Source organism: Anguilla rostrata, chromosome 9 (genome assembly GCF_018555375.3).
Source record: "Anguilla rostrata isolate EN2019 chromosome 9, ASM1855537v3, whole genome shotgun sequence".
NCBI lineage: Eukaryota > Metazoa > Chordata > Actinopteri > Anguilliformes > Anguillidae > Anguilla > Anguilla rostrata.
The window spans coordinates 52,648,707-52,667,998 of record NC_057941.1 but is presented as its reverse complement, the minus strand read 5'-3'; the positions used below and the strand labels follow the sequence as shown (position 1 = coordinate 52,667,998).

General features: G+C 55.5%; 1 protein-coding gene across 3 annotated transcripts in view; it reads right to left on the bottom strand.

The window, feature by feature from the left end:
* LOC135264168 (lissencephaly-1 homolog A) overlaps positions 1–19,292 on the bottom strand; it is a 38,673-nt gene that overhangs the window by 8,904 nt on the left and 10,477 nt on the right. For all 3 annotated transcript variants that reach the window (XM_064352877.1, XM_064352879.1, XM_064352878.1), the window contains exons 2-5: positions 18,433–18,676; positions 7,293–7,377; positions 3,682–3,756; positions 2,331–2,537 (exon numbers count right to left, since the gene is read on the bottom strand). In XM_064352877.1, coding sequence (XP_064208947.1) covers positions 2,331–2,537; positions 3,682–3,756; positions 7,293–7,377; positions 18,433–18,464 — 399 coding nt within the window. In that variant the 5' untranslated portion in view covers positions 18,465–18,676. The remainder of the gene's footprint in view (positions 1–2,330; positions 2,538–3,681; positions 3,757–7,292; positions 7,378–18,432; positions 18,677–19,292) is intronic.

Genomic DNA, 19,292 nt, shown 5'->3' with positions numbered 1-19,292 from the left:
CATACAGCACAGATAGGAAGGCACTGGGTATGGAGTGTGTGTCTCAGCCACGTCTGCTGGTTTTAAATCCGTCCAGTGGACCGGTCTGGTAAGGTCAGGTTCACTGCACAGTGTTTGCTGGTGTGAAATGCATCTGCTTTCATGTGTACATTTATTTCCACACACCTGACACAGTCCACACATGCATGTCCTGTCAATACAGCATGAGAGAGAGAAGGCCAGAGAGACTGCAGCTATAGCCAGACCATCCCAAACACGCCCGCCCGCCCACCCTCCCCCCCCCAACCCCACAGCTGAACCCAGCAGGCCCGTCTGCCGGCTCCACGGGCGACCAATCAGGCGAAAGCACAACAGCTTGCGGAGGGCGAGGGCAGGGGAGAGGGCCGAGGCTGCCGGCACGGTCCCACACAGGGGAATCGAACCCGCAACCCACGTCTGGACAAAGCACCCTCAGACTGCAGGGCGTGTGTCCCAGCAGTTCAAAAAAAAAAAAGGTGCGTTTCTATGCATGTGAAGCAGCCCCTGTAAAACACTTCCACAGACGGACTAAGATCTTAATGCTTACAAAGACAGAACTGCTGTTACAACCAAAGCCCACTGTTACAACTTCTTTGTGCAATACATACATATTTTTCTGAGCAAGTAAAACAAATCTCTGATCTCTGTCTGTTCCTCCGGCTCCCAGGCGTAGTATTTGCAGGGAGTGGTTTTTATAATAAAGAGGGTTATTCTCAGCTCCTGTGGGCCTGATAAAGGGCTTCTCCCAGAGTGCAGCGCTGCGCAGGAGGCTGGAATAATGACATCACACACGCAGGGAGTCTGGGCCTCGCAGCGAGACAGAAATGATCATCTCCGCCCCCAGTGTAGCGCGCACAGGCCCCAATCCATACACCCCCTATTCACTTCACAGGGAAAGACACCAAGCAGAGCTTATTTCTCCAACACTGCAGCGCTGATATTCAAACTATGAAAAGTCCATTCTGATTGTTAAGACTGAAACTACATTTCCCAGAAGACAGTTCTGTGAAGGCTGAAGAGCAGGGGTCTTGTTAATAGCCTTTTCACCACACACTCAGACAGACATCCTGGCCTTCGAGGTCTCCTCAGTCTTTTGTCTCGTCTGTTTTTTTGTTTCCGTTCTTTGTTCAATCGTTGAGATGTCAGAACCTGATTTGGAGCATGCTGTTGCAGACGGGGAAGGGGGAGGGGGGTGAGGGAGTGAAATAAAATAATGGAGATAGAGAGAGGAATGCGTTTGAAGGCGTTTTCAATGCGATGATGTCACGGCTTGACAGCTCAAACGGCTGAAAAGGTTGCTCAGCCCAGGAGATCCATTTTAAAGGCAGATCAATATCAAATGTCAGCAGCTGCATAGAGACCATCATCACCGGCTCAGAGCCGGGGGCCACAGGGGGCTGCAGGGGGCCACAGGGGGAAGCAGGGGGCCACAGGGGGCCCAGCCCCAACCCCGAGGCATGCCGTCTGACCATAGGCTAACCATATGACCAGGTCAGCAGGACAGCACCGGCGTTATCCAATCACAGCTCAGTCTCGAGCACAGACACTGCAGCTCTAGTGTGTGGAAAGGGAAGCTGCAGTGTCCTGTAAGCGGATTGGTTGGTGGGACCAGCTTCCCTGAAAGTAGAGCAGTGCTGTGTGCGCGAGTGTCTGTGTGTACGTGTGTGCGTGTGCGTGTGTGTGTGTGCGTGCGTGCGTGTATGTGTGTGTGCGTGTGTGTGCATGTGTGTGTGTGTCTGATTTGGCTGGTGACAGCATCTCTTTTCTATGTTCCACAAAAAATCAATAGTGCAAATCAGCTCTGAGAGGAGGAGCAGTGGGGGGGGGGGGTTGGCTGATGCGAGTATAAATAACTCAGACAAAAACACACGTGATGATATTTTGTGTACGCATGTGTACATGCTGGGTGTGCGTGCATGCGTGTTTGGTGCGTGCGTGAGTGTGTGTGCTGAGGGGGGGTGCAGAGCTGACGCAGGCGGGCGTGTCCTGGGGGGAGGAGCTCCCTGCAGAACACTGAGCTTCTCTGTGACTCAGCAACACCCTGCACAACAAACAGCCCCGTATGGAGACACAGCCAGCACCGGAGCAAGAGAGAGAGAGAGAGAGAGAGAGACGGAGGGGGGAGAGAGAGAGGAGAGAGAGAGAGAGAGAGAGAGAGAGAGAGGAGAGAGGGAGGAGAGGAGGGAGAGAGAGGAGGAGAGAGAGAGAGAGAGGGAGGAGAGAGGAGAGGGGAGAGAGAGAGCGGGAGGAGAGAGAAGAGAGAGGGGAGAGGAGAGAGGGGAGAGGAGAGGAGGAGGGCGAGCGGGCCGCACCTTGATGGTGGCGTCCTCGGAGGCAGACACCATGACGCTGAAGACGGGGTGGAAGATGACGCGGGTGACGGGGCTGCGGTGGCCGCTCAGACCGTACTTCTCTGGGGGGCGCGGGATCCACTCCTTGGGGTCCCGCTTCTGCCCGATGGGCCCCCCCAGAGTGATCTCCTCCTTCGCCTCGTTCAGCTTGGACTCCAGCTCCATCACCTGCACGGAGGGCAGAGGATCATCATTTGAGTGAAAAGCCAGGGGGTAACTGGCTGGAGGAAAAGCAGCTAACAGCAACGGGACAGGAGCTGTGGACCCGTCAGTCACAGCAGGTAACCCACATATCTAAGAGCCCCTCAGCCACTGGAACACAACAGTGTGTTTCTGCCACCAAAACAGGATGCAGCTCCTGGCTGGGGAGGGGGGGGGGATTGGGGGGCGAGAGGAATCCAGATAAGAATCCTGAGCAGTGCGGGAGGTCAGACGAGCGCTGGGGTCCGGGTTAATCCTGTTCTTAACAGCCACCCGCCCTGAGAGGCTCTGAGCCCGGGGTTTATGGGATATCGAGGCCTCCGAGCGCCGCTAAGCCCCGCCGCCCCCGCTCTGTGGCTCGGTTACCGGGCGTCTGAGCGCTGAGGCTCCAATCAAACGCCATCTTCAGCTCCTCAGATAATCGGCTCCGCGCTGCTGAACTGCAGCGCTTCCCGGTAGCGGATAGCCGCCGACACGGCGCTCCACACGCTCACGCCCCCTTTATCACCCGCCCAGGAAACACTCCGGCCTCCGCAGCTGGGTGCAGAGGTTGTGTCATAAACCAGGCTCCAGGCCCCAATCAAACGCAGACCAGCTTTGGCTGGTTTCTGCTATCAGTCAGCATTTAATAGATCAATTCAGCCTTTAAACTGTGAGGTCACAAATGAGTGATTAGAATGTTCTTAGCTGAACATTCTAATGCTGATGTCACAATCACTGCCGGTGACTGAAAGCAGTGGAGTTCTGGAACACTGACTGTTCTATTCAAGCCTGCTCTTCAAAGGGTGAATGCAGATGATTCCAGGTCTACTGGTTCTAAACTGGCTACAGCAGAACACTGTAGCCGCCCTCAGGACCAGGGGTGGGAGACCCCGTACCATCAGATCCAGAGGAAACTGCAGACATGGTCCCAGCTCTCCTCCTGGACAGAGCTTTGAGCCAGTCCAGGTCTTCCCTTAAAGCAGGTTAGCGCCACCAACAGGAGGCTGACACTCAGTGCGCTAACAGGCTTCTACTAAAACCTGGAGCGGATCAAACTGTGATGCATCAGGAGAGGAGATCAGTGCAGAGGCCCAGGCTAAACGTGACGCACGCTCGCACAGCTACAAACCTTCTTCTGTAATCTGATGACTGAGGTCCATTTCTTCTCCAAAAGGCCGGCGTACTTCTTATCTAGCTCTTCATTCTGAGGGGAGCAGAGCAGAGCAGGAGAGACGCGTTTATTTTTAACTCAGACACACATGAGAAAGAGCCTTTCAGGGCTCAAACAGGGCGGAACCAGGGCGATTCTACGGTACAGGCTTTTTATTTGTCTCGACACAAACGAGCGTTTATCCCATGCCAGCACAGGTCCGGATGAAAACAAGCCCTCGTAAGGAGGAGGTGACCGCGCTGGAGAGAGGAGAGAGGACAGAGCAGACACAGAAACGCTGTCAGCATGAACAGGAGAGACGCGGGGAAAGACATTTCACACGCACAGATGACACGCTGATAAAACGCTCGATTACAACTCCCCCTGCAGTCACTGCGTCAGGCGGAGAACACCAGGAACACAAGCAGCTCTGGGCTTCTTTACAGACAGGGCCAAAGGGATAGAGAAACAGAGAGGGCAGGGGAAGAGAGAGAGGGGGAGAGAGAGAGAGCCAGAGGCAGAAAGGGGGTCAGGAGAGAGACAGGGAGGGACTGAACATTGAAAAACACTGAAAACAAAAACAGCTGGATGATTTATGCTTTCACACACATCATCAGAGTTATTTTAAAAAGAAGATGGGAGCTTGGTGGACTATTTTTAAGAGAGAGGGGTGAAGAGAAGTGGAGAAAGAGGGGAACAGAGAGAAAGGGACAGAGGAAAATGAGAGGGGGCAGAAACTGGGATAGGAGCGGATGAGGGCTGGGAGGAGGGCGGGTCCGCGGGTCCCGGGACAGGGTTCGAGGCTGGGGGGCGGTGTCGGGGGGTTTAATCCCCTCACATGGCCTAATCTCCTGCAGCCTGCAGACCAGCCGTGCAGATTAGCCCCCGACCCGCTGGGGCGGAAACCCCCGCCCCCCTCCTACACCCACCGCCTCCCCCCAACCCCCCCTCTGCCGGCCGGCTGGTGATCCACGACCCCGGGAATGCTGGGAGTCAGGCTCTCACTCTCCCGGCCAATCAGAGCCCGCCGCCACCGCCGCCTCCTGCTGGCCCCTGCAGGGGAGACGACTGGCCGTCCGGCTGTTCGGCCGTCCGGACACCCCCACCCCACCCCCACCCTACGAAAACCAGAGCGGAGGGGGCAAACCTGTCCCCGTTCATCAGAGCCAATCTACCCACCAACACCGCTAACACTGGCACGATCAACCACTCAAGCTGGCCCTCAGAGAGAGAGAACACTATCTACCCACCAACACCGCTAACACTGGCACGATCAACCAATCAAGCTGGCCCTCAGAGAGAGAGAACACTATCTACCCACCAACACCGCTAACACTGGCACGATCAACCAATCAAGCTGGCCCTCAGAGAGAGAGAACACTATCTACCCACCAACACCGCTAACACTGGCACGATCAACCAATCAAGCTGGCCCTCAGAGAGAGAGAACACTATCTACCCACCAACACCGCTAACACAGGCACGATCAACCAATCAAGCTGGCCCTCAGAGAGAGAGAACACTACACCACACACTGAAACGTGTCATCAAGACGAGACGATCTGCTGCTGAGCACCTCAGCACTGGGGCACAGGCACACGCATCAGAGCTGCTTTCAGAGGCTTGCAGTGCATTAGCTCTAAAAACACACAGTCCACTCTGCAAAAGGCCCAGACATTTACAGCACACAGGAGCGTGGGCTGCTGGGCCCGGACACTGAGCTGGGCCCTGATTGGCTCAGACATTTACAGCACACTGAGCTGGGCCCTGATTGGCCCAGACATTTACAGCACACAGGAGCGTGGGCCGCTGGGCCTGCACACTGAGCTGGGCCCTGATTGGCTCAGACATTTACAGCACACTGAGCTGGGCCCTGATTGGCTCAGACAGCAGAGAGACTGCTAAAGCTGTCCCAACGCCGCGGCTGACCGGGAGCGGCGGAGACGGGACGCGTGAGGTGGGCGCGGCCGGTGCGTTGCCGTGGAAGCGTTGCCAGGGCAATGAGGAGACCTGGCCGGGCGGGAGGGGGCATATGGAGTGGCAGTTGCCCAGGCAACAGAGCAGAGCCCCTCCCAGTGCCAGAGCAACGAGGGGTACAACTGCCACCTGCCGCCTGCGTGTGCGTGTGTGTGTGAGTGTGTGTGTGTGTGTGTGGGTGTGTGTGCGTGCGTGTGTGTGTGTGCGTGCGTGTGTGTGTGTGCGTGCGTGTGTGCGTGCGTGCGTGTGTGCGTGCGTGTGTGTGGGTGTGTGTGTGTGTGTGTGCGTGTGTGTGTGTGTGTGTGTGGGTGTGTGTGTGGGTGTGTGTGTGTGTGTGTGTGTGGGTGTGTGTGCGTGCGTGTGTGTGTGCGCGTGTGTGTGTGCGTGTTCGTGTGTGTGCGTGCGTGTGTGTGGTGTGTGTGTGTGTGTGCGTGTGTGTGGTGTGTGTGGGGTGTGTGGTGGGTGTGTGTGTGTGTGTGTGTGTGTGTGTGTGTGTTGTGTGGGTGTGTGTGTGTGTGTGTGTGTGCGCGTGAGCACATTTGGGGGGCTCAGAGTGTGTGGGGGGCTCTGTTTGGCAGGTGAGAAAAAAACTCCTTCCTTAATTTGAAGTTTCACCCCTGAGTTATAAAACAAACCCCCCACCCCACCTTCCCCTTATCCCGACATTCACCCAACCAGGAACAAAGAGACCGGACCTCAGCCAGTGAAGAAGCCCTTAATGACACATTATCATACAGCTCCTTCAGAGAGAGAGGGAGAGAGAGAGAGAGAGAGAGAGAGAGAGAGAGAGAGAGAGACAGAATTCATGTCTGATATTTTAATCTTAATATTTATTGTTACTCCTGTCATCATGTTATTATTCTGATCAGTAGCAATATGCATTTCAAAATATGCCAATAAAGCATTCTGAATTTGAACATTTGAGAGAGATGGAGAGTGCAAGACACACAGAAAGAGACACAGAAAGAGACAGAGAGAGTGTGAGAGAGACAGAGAGAGATATGTGCTTGTCAGGGTGCATCTCCATCTCCAGGTCTGATCTATAATTCATCAGCTCTCCACCAGAAAGGAAATTAAGGTTTGATCGTGCCCCCCCCCCCAGTCACACTCACACGTCCTCCCCCTCACCCCACACCCCCAACAGCCCCCTCTCACGCAATCAGAGAGCAGAACCCAAACCAGCGTGTCAGTCTGTCCCACCGGACCCCTTCCCTGTCCGTCCGTCAGTCCGCCCGTCCGTGGGAACCCTGAGCAGAGGGATCTAGGCGTGCGCCTCCAGCGTGTTTCGCCCAATCACGGCTGAGCGTCTCCAAACCGCCAGCATGCCCCGGCCGTCACGCACGGCACAATTACATCAGAGCGCCGTCGTCACGGTAACGGCTGGCACGCCTCAGGGGCCCTGTGCCGGGCCGCTACGCTCCCCCCCCCCCACTGCAGGGCACGTCTGACCCCCCCCGCTGGCTGTTCCAGGGGGTTAAGGGGGTCCTAATTTCAGTTTCTCTCTAAAGTGCCTTCGTGACAGTGCCTATAAAAATAAAACAAAACAAAAAAAACGCTGCACAGAAACAGCTGAATTTAGCGGACGCGAGCAGGGGGGATTGTGGGAAACGTACCATGTCCAGCTCGGCCTCCTTCTTGAACACAGAGTAGGCCTCTTCGTAGCCGTTGGAGCGGAGGTAATCGGCTATCGCTCGATTTCTGCAAAACAAAGAGAGAGAGAGAGGCCATAATTAGCTCCCTGGCTGACTGCTGATCACAGGTACCAACCGGCCACAGACCGGGAGGGGGGGGTTTAGCTGAGGATTTGGCAACCACGGGCGCTGCCTGGGGCAGGTAAATAACAGGGCCGTTCTCACGAGTTCGGTTCACAGACCCCCCCCTATAGACTGCAGCCCCTGCTAGCTCGGACCCAGCTAGTGCTAAACGTCCCCACAATGTTCCTGGAGTGTTTTCTCAGCGTTACAGCAGTGGCTCTGCACTGCAGCAGCGTTGCGGGAGACGTTCTGGCGCTGGAGCTGGGTTATAACACAACACACTCCAGCCCAGGACCCTCCGGAGCTCAGCCAGCCGAGCGGATCCCGCGTTCAGGGGAGAGGAGGCGTTCTCACGGCTGTCTGGGATACCGCCATCAACCGCGGCGTTTCCATGACGCCTAATCGAGCCCAACGGAATGCAAATCCCGTGCGTCAAACCGCCCTGCTTCTGCCTGCGCGGGACGATCAGGAAGTGGACACAGAGTTCCATGTGTGCTGCACCTGTTTGCTCTGAGTCAGCTTTACACCCAGAACTTCAGCTAGTGATGTCACAGCTGAGCTGCGAGCTCATTGGGTTAGAGTGTAGAACAGGAAGGGAATCAGACACGATTACAGCACACTGTGTCCATTCTGCAGGCTCAGTAATAAGGAGACAGGCTAATGAAATCAGATCAGAGCCTCGCTGTCTCTCCTTACTGAAACGCAAGATCCTGCATATTTCAGTCTGCCCCACTCGTCTGCTTCACTCGCAAAACCACACACACGCACGCTCTACCATACGCACACACGTCCACACATCTTCCCAACACATACTCCTAACCTTACTAACACACAACATCAAAAGATCTCTCACACACATGCACAAACACACACAGACACACAAGCAGCAAGCAGAGAGTCAGCCTTGCAACCACACAAAATCACTCAGTCACATACTCACCATTCACTACCCTTCATCCATCCATCTCCACGCAGTAAAGTGTGTATGTTTGGGCCCTTAATCACACTGCTGGGCTGAAGTAGCACACAGTGAGTCCCCACAATGCCTGCACCCTGTACGGGACGAGCGAGTCCCCACAATGCCTGCACCCTGTACGGGACCAGCGCGTCCCCACAATGCCTGCACCCTGTACGGGACCAGCGCGTCCCCACAATGCCTGCACCCTGTACGGGACGAGCGAGTCCCCACAATGCCTGCACCCTGTACGGGACGAGCGCGTCCCCACAATGCCTGTACCCTGTACGGGACCAGCAAGTCCCCACAATGCCTGCACCCTGTACGGGACCAGCGAGTCCCCACAATGCCTGCACCCTGTACGGGACCAGCGAGTCCCCACAATGCCTGCACCCTGTACGGGACCAGCGAGTCCCCACAATGCCTGCACCCTGTACGGGACCAGCGAGTCCCCACAATGCCTGCACCCTGTACGGGACCAGCGAGTCCCCACAATGCCTGCACCCTGTACGGGACCAGCGAGTCCCCAATGCCTGCACCCTGTACGGGACCAGCGAGTCCCCAATGCCTGCACCCTGTACGGGACCAGCGAGTCCCCCAATGCCTGCACCCTGTACGGGACCAGCGAGTCCCCGCAATGCCTGCACCCTGTACGGGACCAGCGAGTCCCCACAATGCCTGCACCCTGTACGGGACCAGCGAGTCCCCACAATGCCTGCACCCTGTACGGGACCAGCGAGTCCCCACAATGCCTGCACCCTGTACGGGACCAGCGAGTCCCCACAATGCCTGCACCCTGTACGGGACAGCGCCCCAGCTGCACCCTGTACGGACCAGGAGTCCCACAAGCCTGCACCCTGTACGGGACCAGCGAGTCCCCACAATGCCTGCACCCTGTACGGACCAGCGAGTCCCCACAATGCCTGCACCCTTGTACGGGACCAGCGAGTCCCCACAATGCCTGCACCCTGTACGGGACCAGCGAGTCCCCACAATGCCTGCACCCTGTACAGGGACCAGCGAGTCCCCACAATGCCTGCACCCTGTACGGGACCAGCGAGTCCCCACAATGCCTGCACCCTGTACGGGACCAGCGAAGTCCCCACAATGCCTGCACCCTGTGACCGGGACCCAGCGAAGTCCCCACAATGCCTGCACCCTGTACGGGACCAGCGAGTCCCCACAATGCCTGCACCCTGTACGGGACCAGCGAGTCCCCACATGCCGCACCCTGTCACGGGACCAGCGAGTCCCCACAATGCCTGCACCCTGTACGGGACCAGCGAGTCCCCACAATGCCTGCACCCTGTACGGGACCAGCGAGTCCCCACAATGCCTGCACCCTGTACGGGACCAGCGAGTCCCCACAATGCCTGCCTGTTCGGCACGATCCAACAGATGCTTGTCCCAAAAGAGAGCAAGCCAAAGCACAGGGAAGATAGAGCACAATGTCATTAGGGCCAATGATTGGTTGACAACAGTGGCTGACTGACGGTTGCTGATATGGTAGCTCCACCCATTCTGGGACTCATGAAGCCTCCCTGTCTGACCCCATTCCTAACAGGCCCCAGCGTGGGGGAAAGTGGGCTCCAGCCAGACACCCCAAACCCCCTGAGGAGCACCACTCACCCAAAGGCAGCAGCAGGAGGGAAGGCTGGTGATTACAGGGGAGGGTATCTGAAGGTCACAGTCTGACAGACGGGAGGGCTGCTTCTCTGTTTTTCTGGGGCTGGGGGTGAAGGCCTCATGCTGGCTAAGCCTACTGGGGTGTGAGGAAACTCCGCTGATTCTGTGTGTGTGCAACATTAACAGCAGAATGGGGGGACTACCAGAGACTAGCAATATTAAGACTACAGCTCTCACACACACACACACACACACCCACTCACACACATACACACACTCAGGCGCTCAGTCACACTGGCTCACTCACTGAAACACCGACAGGCAGATGTACCGGCAGGGCTGCCATGCTCTGGTTCCCATGGAAACCAGCCCACAGACAGACGAGCGGAGTGGGCTGGGAGAGAGAGACAGACAGAGCCCCATCCGCAGAGCCTGACAGCGCACTACAGCTACAGCACCTTCAGACCAACACCGGCCCGCACAGCGCCACCAAGTGGTCATGTCTCCCTCCCGCTGCCCGTCAGGCGTCACGGGGACCCGTTCCTTCACTCCCAGGCGCTCTGAGAGAGAGGCACCGGCTATTACAGGCACTGCACGCGCCGGCCCATCACCGGGGACCACTGCAGAGCCGCTACCGAACCCGCCGGCCCGGCGACGGTTGCCACGGCTGCGGCTCCCTCGGAGACGGCTCTGGCGAGCGGCCCGGCAGCGCCGCAGCCAGCGCGCCGAGAACAATGCAGCCAGAACAGGGCGGGGTCAGCATTACATCACCCTCTGAGCCGCCGCCCGCTCCACGCGCTCTCGCTCTCCCTCTCTCTCTGTATCGCTCTCCCGCTAGGGCCTGTCTGCACTGCTCACACACCTGAGTGTGTGTGTGTGTGTGTGTGTGTGTGTGTGAGAGAGAGTGTGCGTGTGTGTGAGAGAATGCGTGTGTGTGCGCGCGCGCCTGTGTGTGTGTGTGTGTGTGTGTTTGAGAGAGTGTGTGTGCACGCGCGTGTGTGAGAGAGAGTGTGCATGAGTGTGTGTGTGCGTGCGTGCGCGCACGCGTGTGTGTGTGTGTGTGAGAGAGAGTGTGTGAGTGTGTGTGTGAGTGTGTGAGAGAGAGTGTGTGAGTGTGTGTGTGTGTGAGAGAGTGTGTGAGTGTGTGTGAGTGTGTGAGAGAGAGTGTGTGAGTGTGTGTGGTGGGGTGGAGAGAGTGTGTGTGTGTGTGTGGTGAGTGTGTGAGAGAGAGTGTGTGGTGTGTGTGTGGGTGTGTGAGAGAGAGTGTGTGTGTGTGTGGTGTGGGGTGTGTGTGTGAGAGAGAGTGTGTGAGTGTGTGTGAGAGTGTGTGAGAGAGAGTGTGTGAGTGTGTGAGAGAGTGTGCGTGTGTGTGTGTGTGTGAGAGAGTGTGTGTGAGTGTGTGTGTGAGAGAGAGTGTGCGTGAGCATGCAACGGGTCCGTTTGTCTCTCCAAAGAATGAATATTTTATGAGCTGGCTGCCGGTCTATATTTAGCACGTGATGTCACTGCTCATGTTCAAACTCACCCCCTTTTCTTAGGAAGATCGTAACCTTTGCCGAGAAGGGGAGACCAGTAGGGCTTTATTGGGGGAAAGAAAGACAGAAAGAAACAAAGAAAAAAAACAGCCCTTTCACCATAGCAACAGCGTTACTTGGCTGAAGGTGTGGCTCTGGAAATGGCAAAAACAAACTGGGAATGCAAGCGAGCCAGAAGATTTCAAACAAACAAGACCAGCTGCATTCTAACCAATCAGCTGACACCCTGCCTCCTCCCCTACTATGACATCACAGAGACAGTTACGACAGCGACCCTGGCGGCAGGGTCACACTCCGCCTCTGACGTCTATGGCACCATAGAATATACTCCATACAGGACCGAAACTTCTTTCACACTCAGATAAGCAAAACAACCTTAACGTTGCCCAAATGAGCCCAACCCAGCTCAGTGATCTGCAGACGCACCGCGAGACTCGGTCTGGGAGGAACGCCCAGCGAAGGACCGTTCACCAGAATCTTCCACCGCATTCATTATTCCCAGAGTGCACAGCAAGGCCAGAGCGAGACCATCAGAGCCTGAATCAGTAACACACCGGCCCAGCCAAACACCCAAACACCCCGCTCCCAAACGGCCCCACTCCAGAGCCTCCCTGTGATTCAGCACAGCTGTGTCCCGGTGGGGCTGTGTCCCGGTGGACTGTGTCCCGGTGGGGCTGTGTCCCAGTGGCCTGTGTCCCGGTGGGGCTGTGTCCCGGTGGGGCTGTGTCCCGGTGGGGCTGTGTCCCCCAGTAGGACTGTGTCCCGGTGGGGCTGTGTCCCGGTGGGGCTGTGTCCCGGTGGGGCTGTGTCCCGGTGGGTCGTGTCCGTGGGCTGTGTCCGTGGGCTGGTCCGTAACCGCTGTCATTCCCAGGCCACGGTCAGTAAAGCACTCTGCAGCCGTACGGGGGACCCAGGTCCTCATAAACCACCTCAGCAGCAGAACCGGCTCACACACACACATACCTCACATACTTTCACCTCCCAATGAGCCGATAGCATTTCAAAAACCCCCCTGCACATGCCAGAGTGCTCAGCTAAAAACATTATCTACCCAAACACAGTCATGTGCAAGAGGAACTCTGGCCTAAATACGGGTGAAAGGAGATGTTTCCTTTGAAGTAGTAATCTGAGGGAACTGCAACGGTGTCTACGGCTTTCCAAATAAAGTATTTAACCCAGGTCTGGTATGTGCACCCTTCTGTCTACACGTGTCATTACACTAGTGCTGGCAGTAATTGTAGTAGTGGTAGTAGCACTAGCATTAGACCTGGCATCAGGGGGCAGCTGTGATAGTAGAGTGGTAGTTAAGTGACAGACACTCATATCAGTTTAACGGTTTCTCTCATCAGTGGTGATATTAGTGGTACCAATGTGGTAGACACTCATCCAGAGACCAGCAGGACCATCATGGAGGTGCATGAGGAGTGTGTATGGTAATGCAGTGTGTGTGTGTGTCATATGACGGTGCATGAGGAGTGTGTATGGTAATGCAGTGTGTGTGTGTGTGTAAGGTCACAGTCTCAGCTCTGCAGGTCCACACTGATCGGCAGGCCGGGTCTGATCAGCCCTCTCTTCAGGAGAGCAGCAAAGCAGGATTACGGTCCCGTCACTGGACTCATGATCCGCTCTCAAACAGACAGGCCGTATCGCACAGGACCACAGGGCACATGGTATACACGCAGTCTCTCTCTCACACACACACACACACACACAGACAGACAGACACGTGGTTCATCCCTCTGCTCTACGGAGGAGCTTAGAATAAGTTTAAATAAAGCCTCCCAGTCAGGATCAGATCAGCAGGAAATTGAGTGGGATTTGTAAACTGCAGCAGCAGGAGAATTCAGCCCCCCCCCCTCACCTGGAACAGGAGGGTCCAGAGAGAACACCAATATCACTAACCCCAAAACAGCCCATTCAACACGCCCTGCCCCCCCCCCCCCACCCAACCTGGAGCAGGGGACTCCAGAGAGAGAGAACACAAACCCCAATGCAGCCCCTTCCTCCAGCAACCCCTACGCTTGTTGCCACGGCGACAGGCGTGTCGACAAGTGACAGCTCTCCCCGGCGCGGGGACCTGGACACGCGTGCTCGCACGCTGCGAGACATTTGTTGTGCCAGATGTCCCACACGGGCCCGTAGACAGCCACCTTAAGGAGATTTACTCTGCCCCCCTCCCCAGCCCCCCACCCCCGCCTGTCTAGGACCCCTGCAAGGAGGGGAGGGGAGGGGGGGCTGGGGAGGGGGGCGGGGGCGTGCTTAGCGGCTGGGCTTTGTTCCGCTGTCAGCCGCCAGAATAAGACGGGCCGCCCCGCCCTGCAGGACCCCCCCACGCGGGAGAGCGCTGGAGCAGGAAGCGTTAGATTACCCCCCCCCCCCCGTACGCACAGCAAGTCGCATTCCGCTGAAGAATCACCCCTAAACAAGAGCCGCTCTGTGGGGACTCTCCCTTACAGCAGACTGGACCTGCCCAGCGCTGAGCGCCGAGCTCGCAGCGCTGCTGGAGCTACATCTCCCCGGGGGGGGGGGGGGGGGGTAGGGCAGGGCTGCGGTGAAGCGCGGGGTGGATATGGGGGTACCAGCCCCTGCGCCCCCTGAAGGACGAGCAGGGAGCTGACACTACGCACTGGGGGGAGGGGGAGGCATCACCCCAACAGAGCACACCGAATCCACACACCCCAGGCTCCGCATTCCAGACAGAACACAAGACGGCGGTTTGTTTGAGCCCTTTCAGCGGCCAGATCGTACAGCTCAAGAGCTGGAGGACCCGCGCATGCAGGCCAGCGTATCGCTAACATATCGCTAGCATATCGCTAACATCTCGCTATCCAGCTGACTTCACCCATCCTGGCTCACCTTCCAAGAATTCTTCTCTCGTTCTCATTACATTCCACATTAAGATATCCCCCCCCCCCCCCCTTTCTAATGACGTACAAAAAGTCAGGCTGTATGAGATTGTCTGCTGGCCAGCTGAACAAAAGACAAGAAAGTACAGACTGGGTTTTAACCAGGAACTCGTCACTGCTCTGGGGTAATGTCCTTGCCGTCAGTACACCCAAAGATATGACTCAGTGCCAACTCACAGTTTTTGGTGCACCTTGGCTTTAAACACTGAAAGCATTTAGATCAAACTGCACCTCTCCCAGCAGAAAGATCAATAGTCTCTCCATCATAATATTTGCATTAAAATGGAGGGCAGTTTAGGTCTAGCCGAGTCCTGTAATTGCCACTGGGATTTAGACCTTTAGCTTCACTTTAATTTTCTCTATCCTAACTTGTTCATTTATCTTTTTAAAATCTATTTATCCGAGTATTATCTTGTACTCTGCACAAGAATGATCTGTTCCTGTGTGGAGAGAGCAGGAGTCTGAAGTTTGGCACGAGGAGACTCCCTCTGTGAATAAAAATAGAGCTCCATCCTCAAGCTGCGTACAGCCATCAGCTGACTCAGATCCACAGATCCCTATCAGAGCTCAACGCCTGCGGAGCCCAACACGGCCTGAACACCACTACACACCCAAACACCTACCAATACCCAGCCTATCACACCCAAACACCAAACACCAACCAACAACCAGCCTACCCCACCCAAACACCAACCAACAACCAACCTATCAAACCCAAATACCAACCAACAACCCATCACATCTACCAATAACCGGCCTATTACCCCCAAACACCAATCTAAAACCAACACACACGCACGTGCGCACAGCACCCTTCGTTCAGTGCCCGGTACAATCTTGGATAAACCAACACGGCTAATTTGCATGTGGTTAGCAAGCATGAGCCATCGCCAGGAAAACAATTACCACTAATCCCATTCCTGAACCCGATCGCTCGTCATAGCAATTTGTCAAATACAATTAAGCGCTGATTAATTAATTATTCAGCACCCGTGCGTCCTGAATGGACCTGCTTGCTGATGCAAGGCTTAGTCTAATCCCAGCGGAGTTCCTCCCCTCCACAGCCTATGCTGGCTGGCCAGCAGGGGTCAGTCTATCACACGTACAGGATAGACAGGAGATTATCACGTTACCACTTCCCTAGCCGACAGACACAGACACAGACACAGACACAGACACACACAAGCGACCGTCACGGCAGGACATCCGCTGGCCAAACAGCCACAGTCTTTATTTCTTTTACTGCAAGAAAATATTTAAACAATATATGACTGCTTAATAAAGCGAGTGCCTTCTCAGGGAAGGGGTTTCCATCCTGGCAGGTGGAAGACCGCTTTTGGTCAGGCAGTGACCACACCTGCAATCAGTAATATTAAAATCTGAGATGGGCGGACATTTCCCGGTGAACGTCTCTGTGGACGTGTGCCGTGTCAGTACCGTCTGGTCTGTGGCCTGTAGTCAGACCCACGCGGCGAAGGGGTGCTGCCTTTTCAGCCACGACACCCAAACACGACTACATTCACAAAGCAGTGTCTTACGTAAGCAGGCCAGGCTTCTGAGAAATCAAGAAGGACTGGGCAGAGCCCGCCATTTCATTTAAACGTCAGTTCAGTCATTTTATCCCAATATTTTAGCTTCGTAGAGATTGACAGCCAAGCTCCTTACATTTCTGTGGAAAATTCCTCAGTAATAAATAATTCACCACAGGAAAGGCAGTGTGTTCACTGAGCCCTTAAACTGTCACCGTGAGCGTCACTGGGCGGAGCCTGAATAGGGAAGACGGGCCGAGGGGGCGGGGCTATCTGATGGGCGCGATGGCCAGCTGGTCAGCCCTGCCTCTCCTTGCCCTGAGAGACAGAGAAGTCCATCCAGAGTCTCCAGTTACAGGGTGCACCACACTTTTAAAAATTCATGCTTGTGAAAGTTCGGAAACTTCCTTTCAGACTTTTCTGTGCTGTAACTGCAGCTCGGGCGAGGCCTGGCAGACCTGACGAGCAGAGCGGGATTAGACCGGGTGACGGGGGGAGAATGCAGAACACTCATCTCTCCTTTGGACCAGCACTGCAAATCCCACAGTACTGCTGAGTCTGCAGCTTCACTTAAAAAGAGCCAACCGCCTCAAACCTTAAACGGGTTCCTTTACAATGTCCGGGCTCTAATGCATACTGATGTGCATGCTGCCCCCCCCCCGCGCAATGTGGAATTAAATCCTGGTTAAGGGCCAATCCCTGCCCCTGCCCTCCCTCCCTCCGTCCCTCGGTCGCCCCTCCTGGGGGTCAGAGGGTATAGAGACAGCACCGAAATCACAAACGGGCCAGATTAAACCCCAGATCCTGGCCTGGGGACCTGGCGGGTTTTCATTAAGCCCACAGAAGCAGCTCGTCCCGTCTCCCATCGATCCCCCGCTCCTGGGGCGACGCGGAGTTATCGCGCCCACAGACACGCCGCCCCGGGGGCACGTGCCCCTTCCTGTGTGCCAGGTCAAAGGTCAGAGGTCAGTTACAGGAGGCATCATAAAGGGGCTCTTACACAGACATCTCCTCCTGTGTCTCCATGGAAACACACAGGCCAGCCCTGTCCACCTACTGTGTGTGCAATATATGAACATGACATCCTGCGTGTGTATAAATAAGGATGAACGGCTTTAAACAGTGGTTCCCAAAGTGGGGGCCTATGCCCTGGGGAGGGGGGGGGGGCTCAAGTAAAAAGGCACAGCGCAGGGTGTGTATATATGTGGGGGTGGGGCTTAAAAAAATTCCTATTTCCAAATGGTGGCCCTGATCTAATAAGTTTGGCTTAAAGCTTATCAGTTACTACAAGTAATTCTGTCACTAGTGGAAGGGACCCAGATGCTGTGTAGACACAGCGCTGCATAGAGACGCTCTTTATGATGGACATGACCCCCCCCACCCCGCCCCCTCCCAGGTGACCGACCCGGGATTAGAGCTGCCAGCGCTTCCTGTCATTGGCGTGGCACGCGGCGTGCTGGGGGCGGGGACAGTCAGAGGACACCGATAGCCATAATCAATACACCAGGCAGACAGGATCAATACCCAGAGCTGGCAATTAAAGGGGACACTGGTGGGCATGATCAATAATGAGTGGTTGAGGCTCAGGCCGAGCTCACCGATTGGCTACGACCCCCCCCCCCCTTTGCCCCACCCCCACCAGGTTCAATAAAACTGAAATGAGAGGTGGTTTCCCCCACTGTGGAGGCACACAGGACATCCACATCGGGCGAGATGCACCATGAAGTGTAACCACAGGTACTAAGGGCCACGCCATGACGTCAGCTTTAATCAGTTACCTTATTCATTAGATAGATAGTAATGAAACATCCACGCTTAGCCAGCACATCCAGCATACCGGCCATAGACAGCAACGATCTTTAGCTAGCCGCTTCCCCCAGTGTTTATCCAGGACCAAAGGTCCACATTCAGTTTATTTCATCATTTGCTTTATTTATTTCAGCATGTAATTTGACCACCTGGCCAGAGGGGGCGCTAAGCAGATCCGGCATTGCTCGTACTACCCGAGCCATTCCATAAGCCAGGGAAAACCTTCAGTGGAAATGCTGCAGAACAGCTACATGCTGGCCACCACTAAACCAAGCAGGTATTGGCGTGACATAACAGGTATTAACCTGTGCGTTGAGTTGGCTCTGATTCGACGGCCTGAAATGGCTGATTAAAGATCATCAATGCCATGGCTGGCAAAGACTGCTCTTTCTTCTCAGTGTTTGCAAACACATGCAGAAGCTAACGTGCTAAAGCTGACCGTCACGGCTTAAGGGCGATTCGGGCGACAGTGTGCCCGAGGACGAGGGCGTCGTTTTCACCAGCAGGAAAAGCAACAACATGGGACAGCAGAGCACAAAGGTCAAAGGGCAAGTGTGATTCTTATGTTTTTTTAAAAACATATCTGACTTTAAGGCGGCCATAAAGCTGGCCGGTAATCTGAGATAAAGAGACACTCACAGTTCGTCTCGTTGCCTTTGTGATAGCACCATGCTGGCGGCGGGGGGCGGGGCTGGGCGAGGGTGTGGGCGTGTCCCAGGCGGTCGCTGGTCTGACGCAGGCTCTGGGGGAAGGGGGAGGGCTCAGGAGACGGGGGGGCGGCGGCTCTGGCTGCGGGTTCGACGCGCTCTCCCAAATCCAACTCCAGGAAAACAGCGAAGCGGTAGGACAGGTCTGCGGGCGCTCAATCTGATCTTCCTTTCATCTGTGGAGAGAGGAGAGAGACAGGAGTGAGATCAGAGAGAGGGAGAAGAGAAAAACACAAAGAGAGAGAAAGAGAAAGCAAGACAGAAAAAGCATGAGTAAAAGTGAGAGATTTAGAAAGACAGAGAGATTGAGAGAGAGTGAGATCAGAGAGAGAGACAGAGGGGGGAGAGGGTGAGAGAAAGAGAGGGGGACAGAGAGAGCGAGAGAGGGGGGGAGAGGGTGAGAGAAAGAGAGGGGGACAGAGAGAGAGACAGAAATCCAAAGCCTCACCCTGTCCTTAAGTCAACCTCTCAGCAGGGTGACACATCTCACATTCACACACATCCAATCACATCCGCTGACTTTCACAGACAGCCTCCAAAACAACCGGCCGGCACACAAACAACAGGACCAACACCGCCAAGCCAGCAGCAGCGGCTCCAAGTCTGTTATAAGGATTTTTAAAAATGCAGTTAACCACTGGCCATTTGCCGATTCCATGTCTGAAAGTGTGTGTTGATGGCATTGCCCAACAGTGCACAAGATGTGATCACATGATACACTGATCCTGCCTCTTCAACAACCTTCAAGCCTCAGCCCCGCCATCCAATGGCTGCATTACAACCAAGCCATTA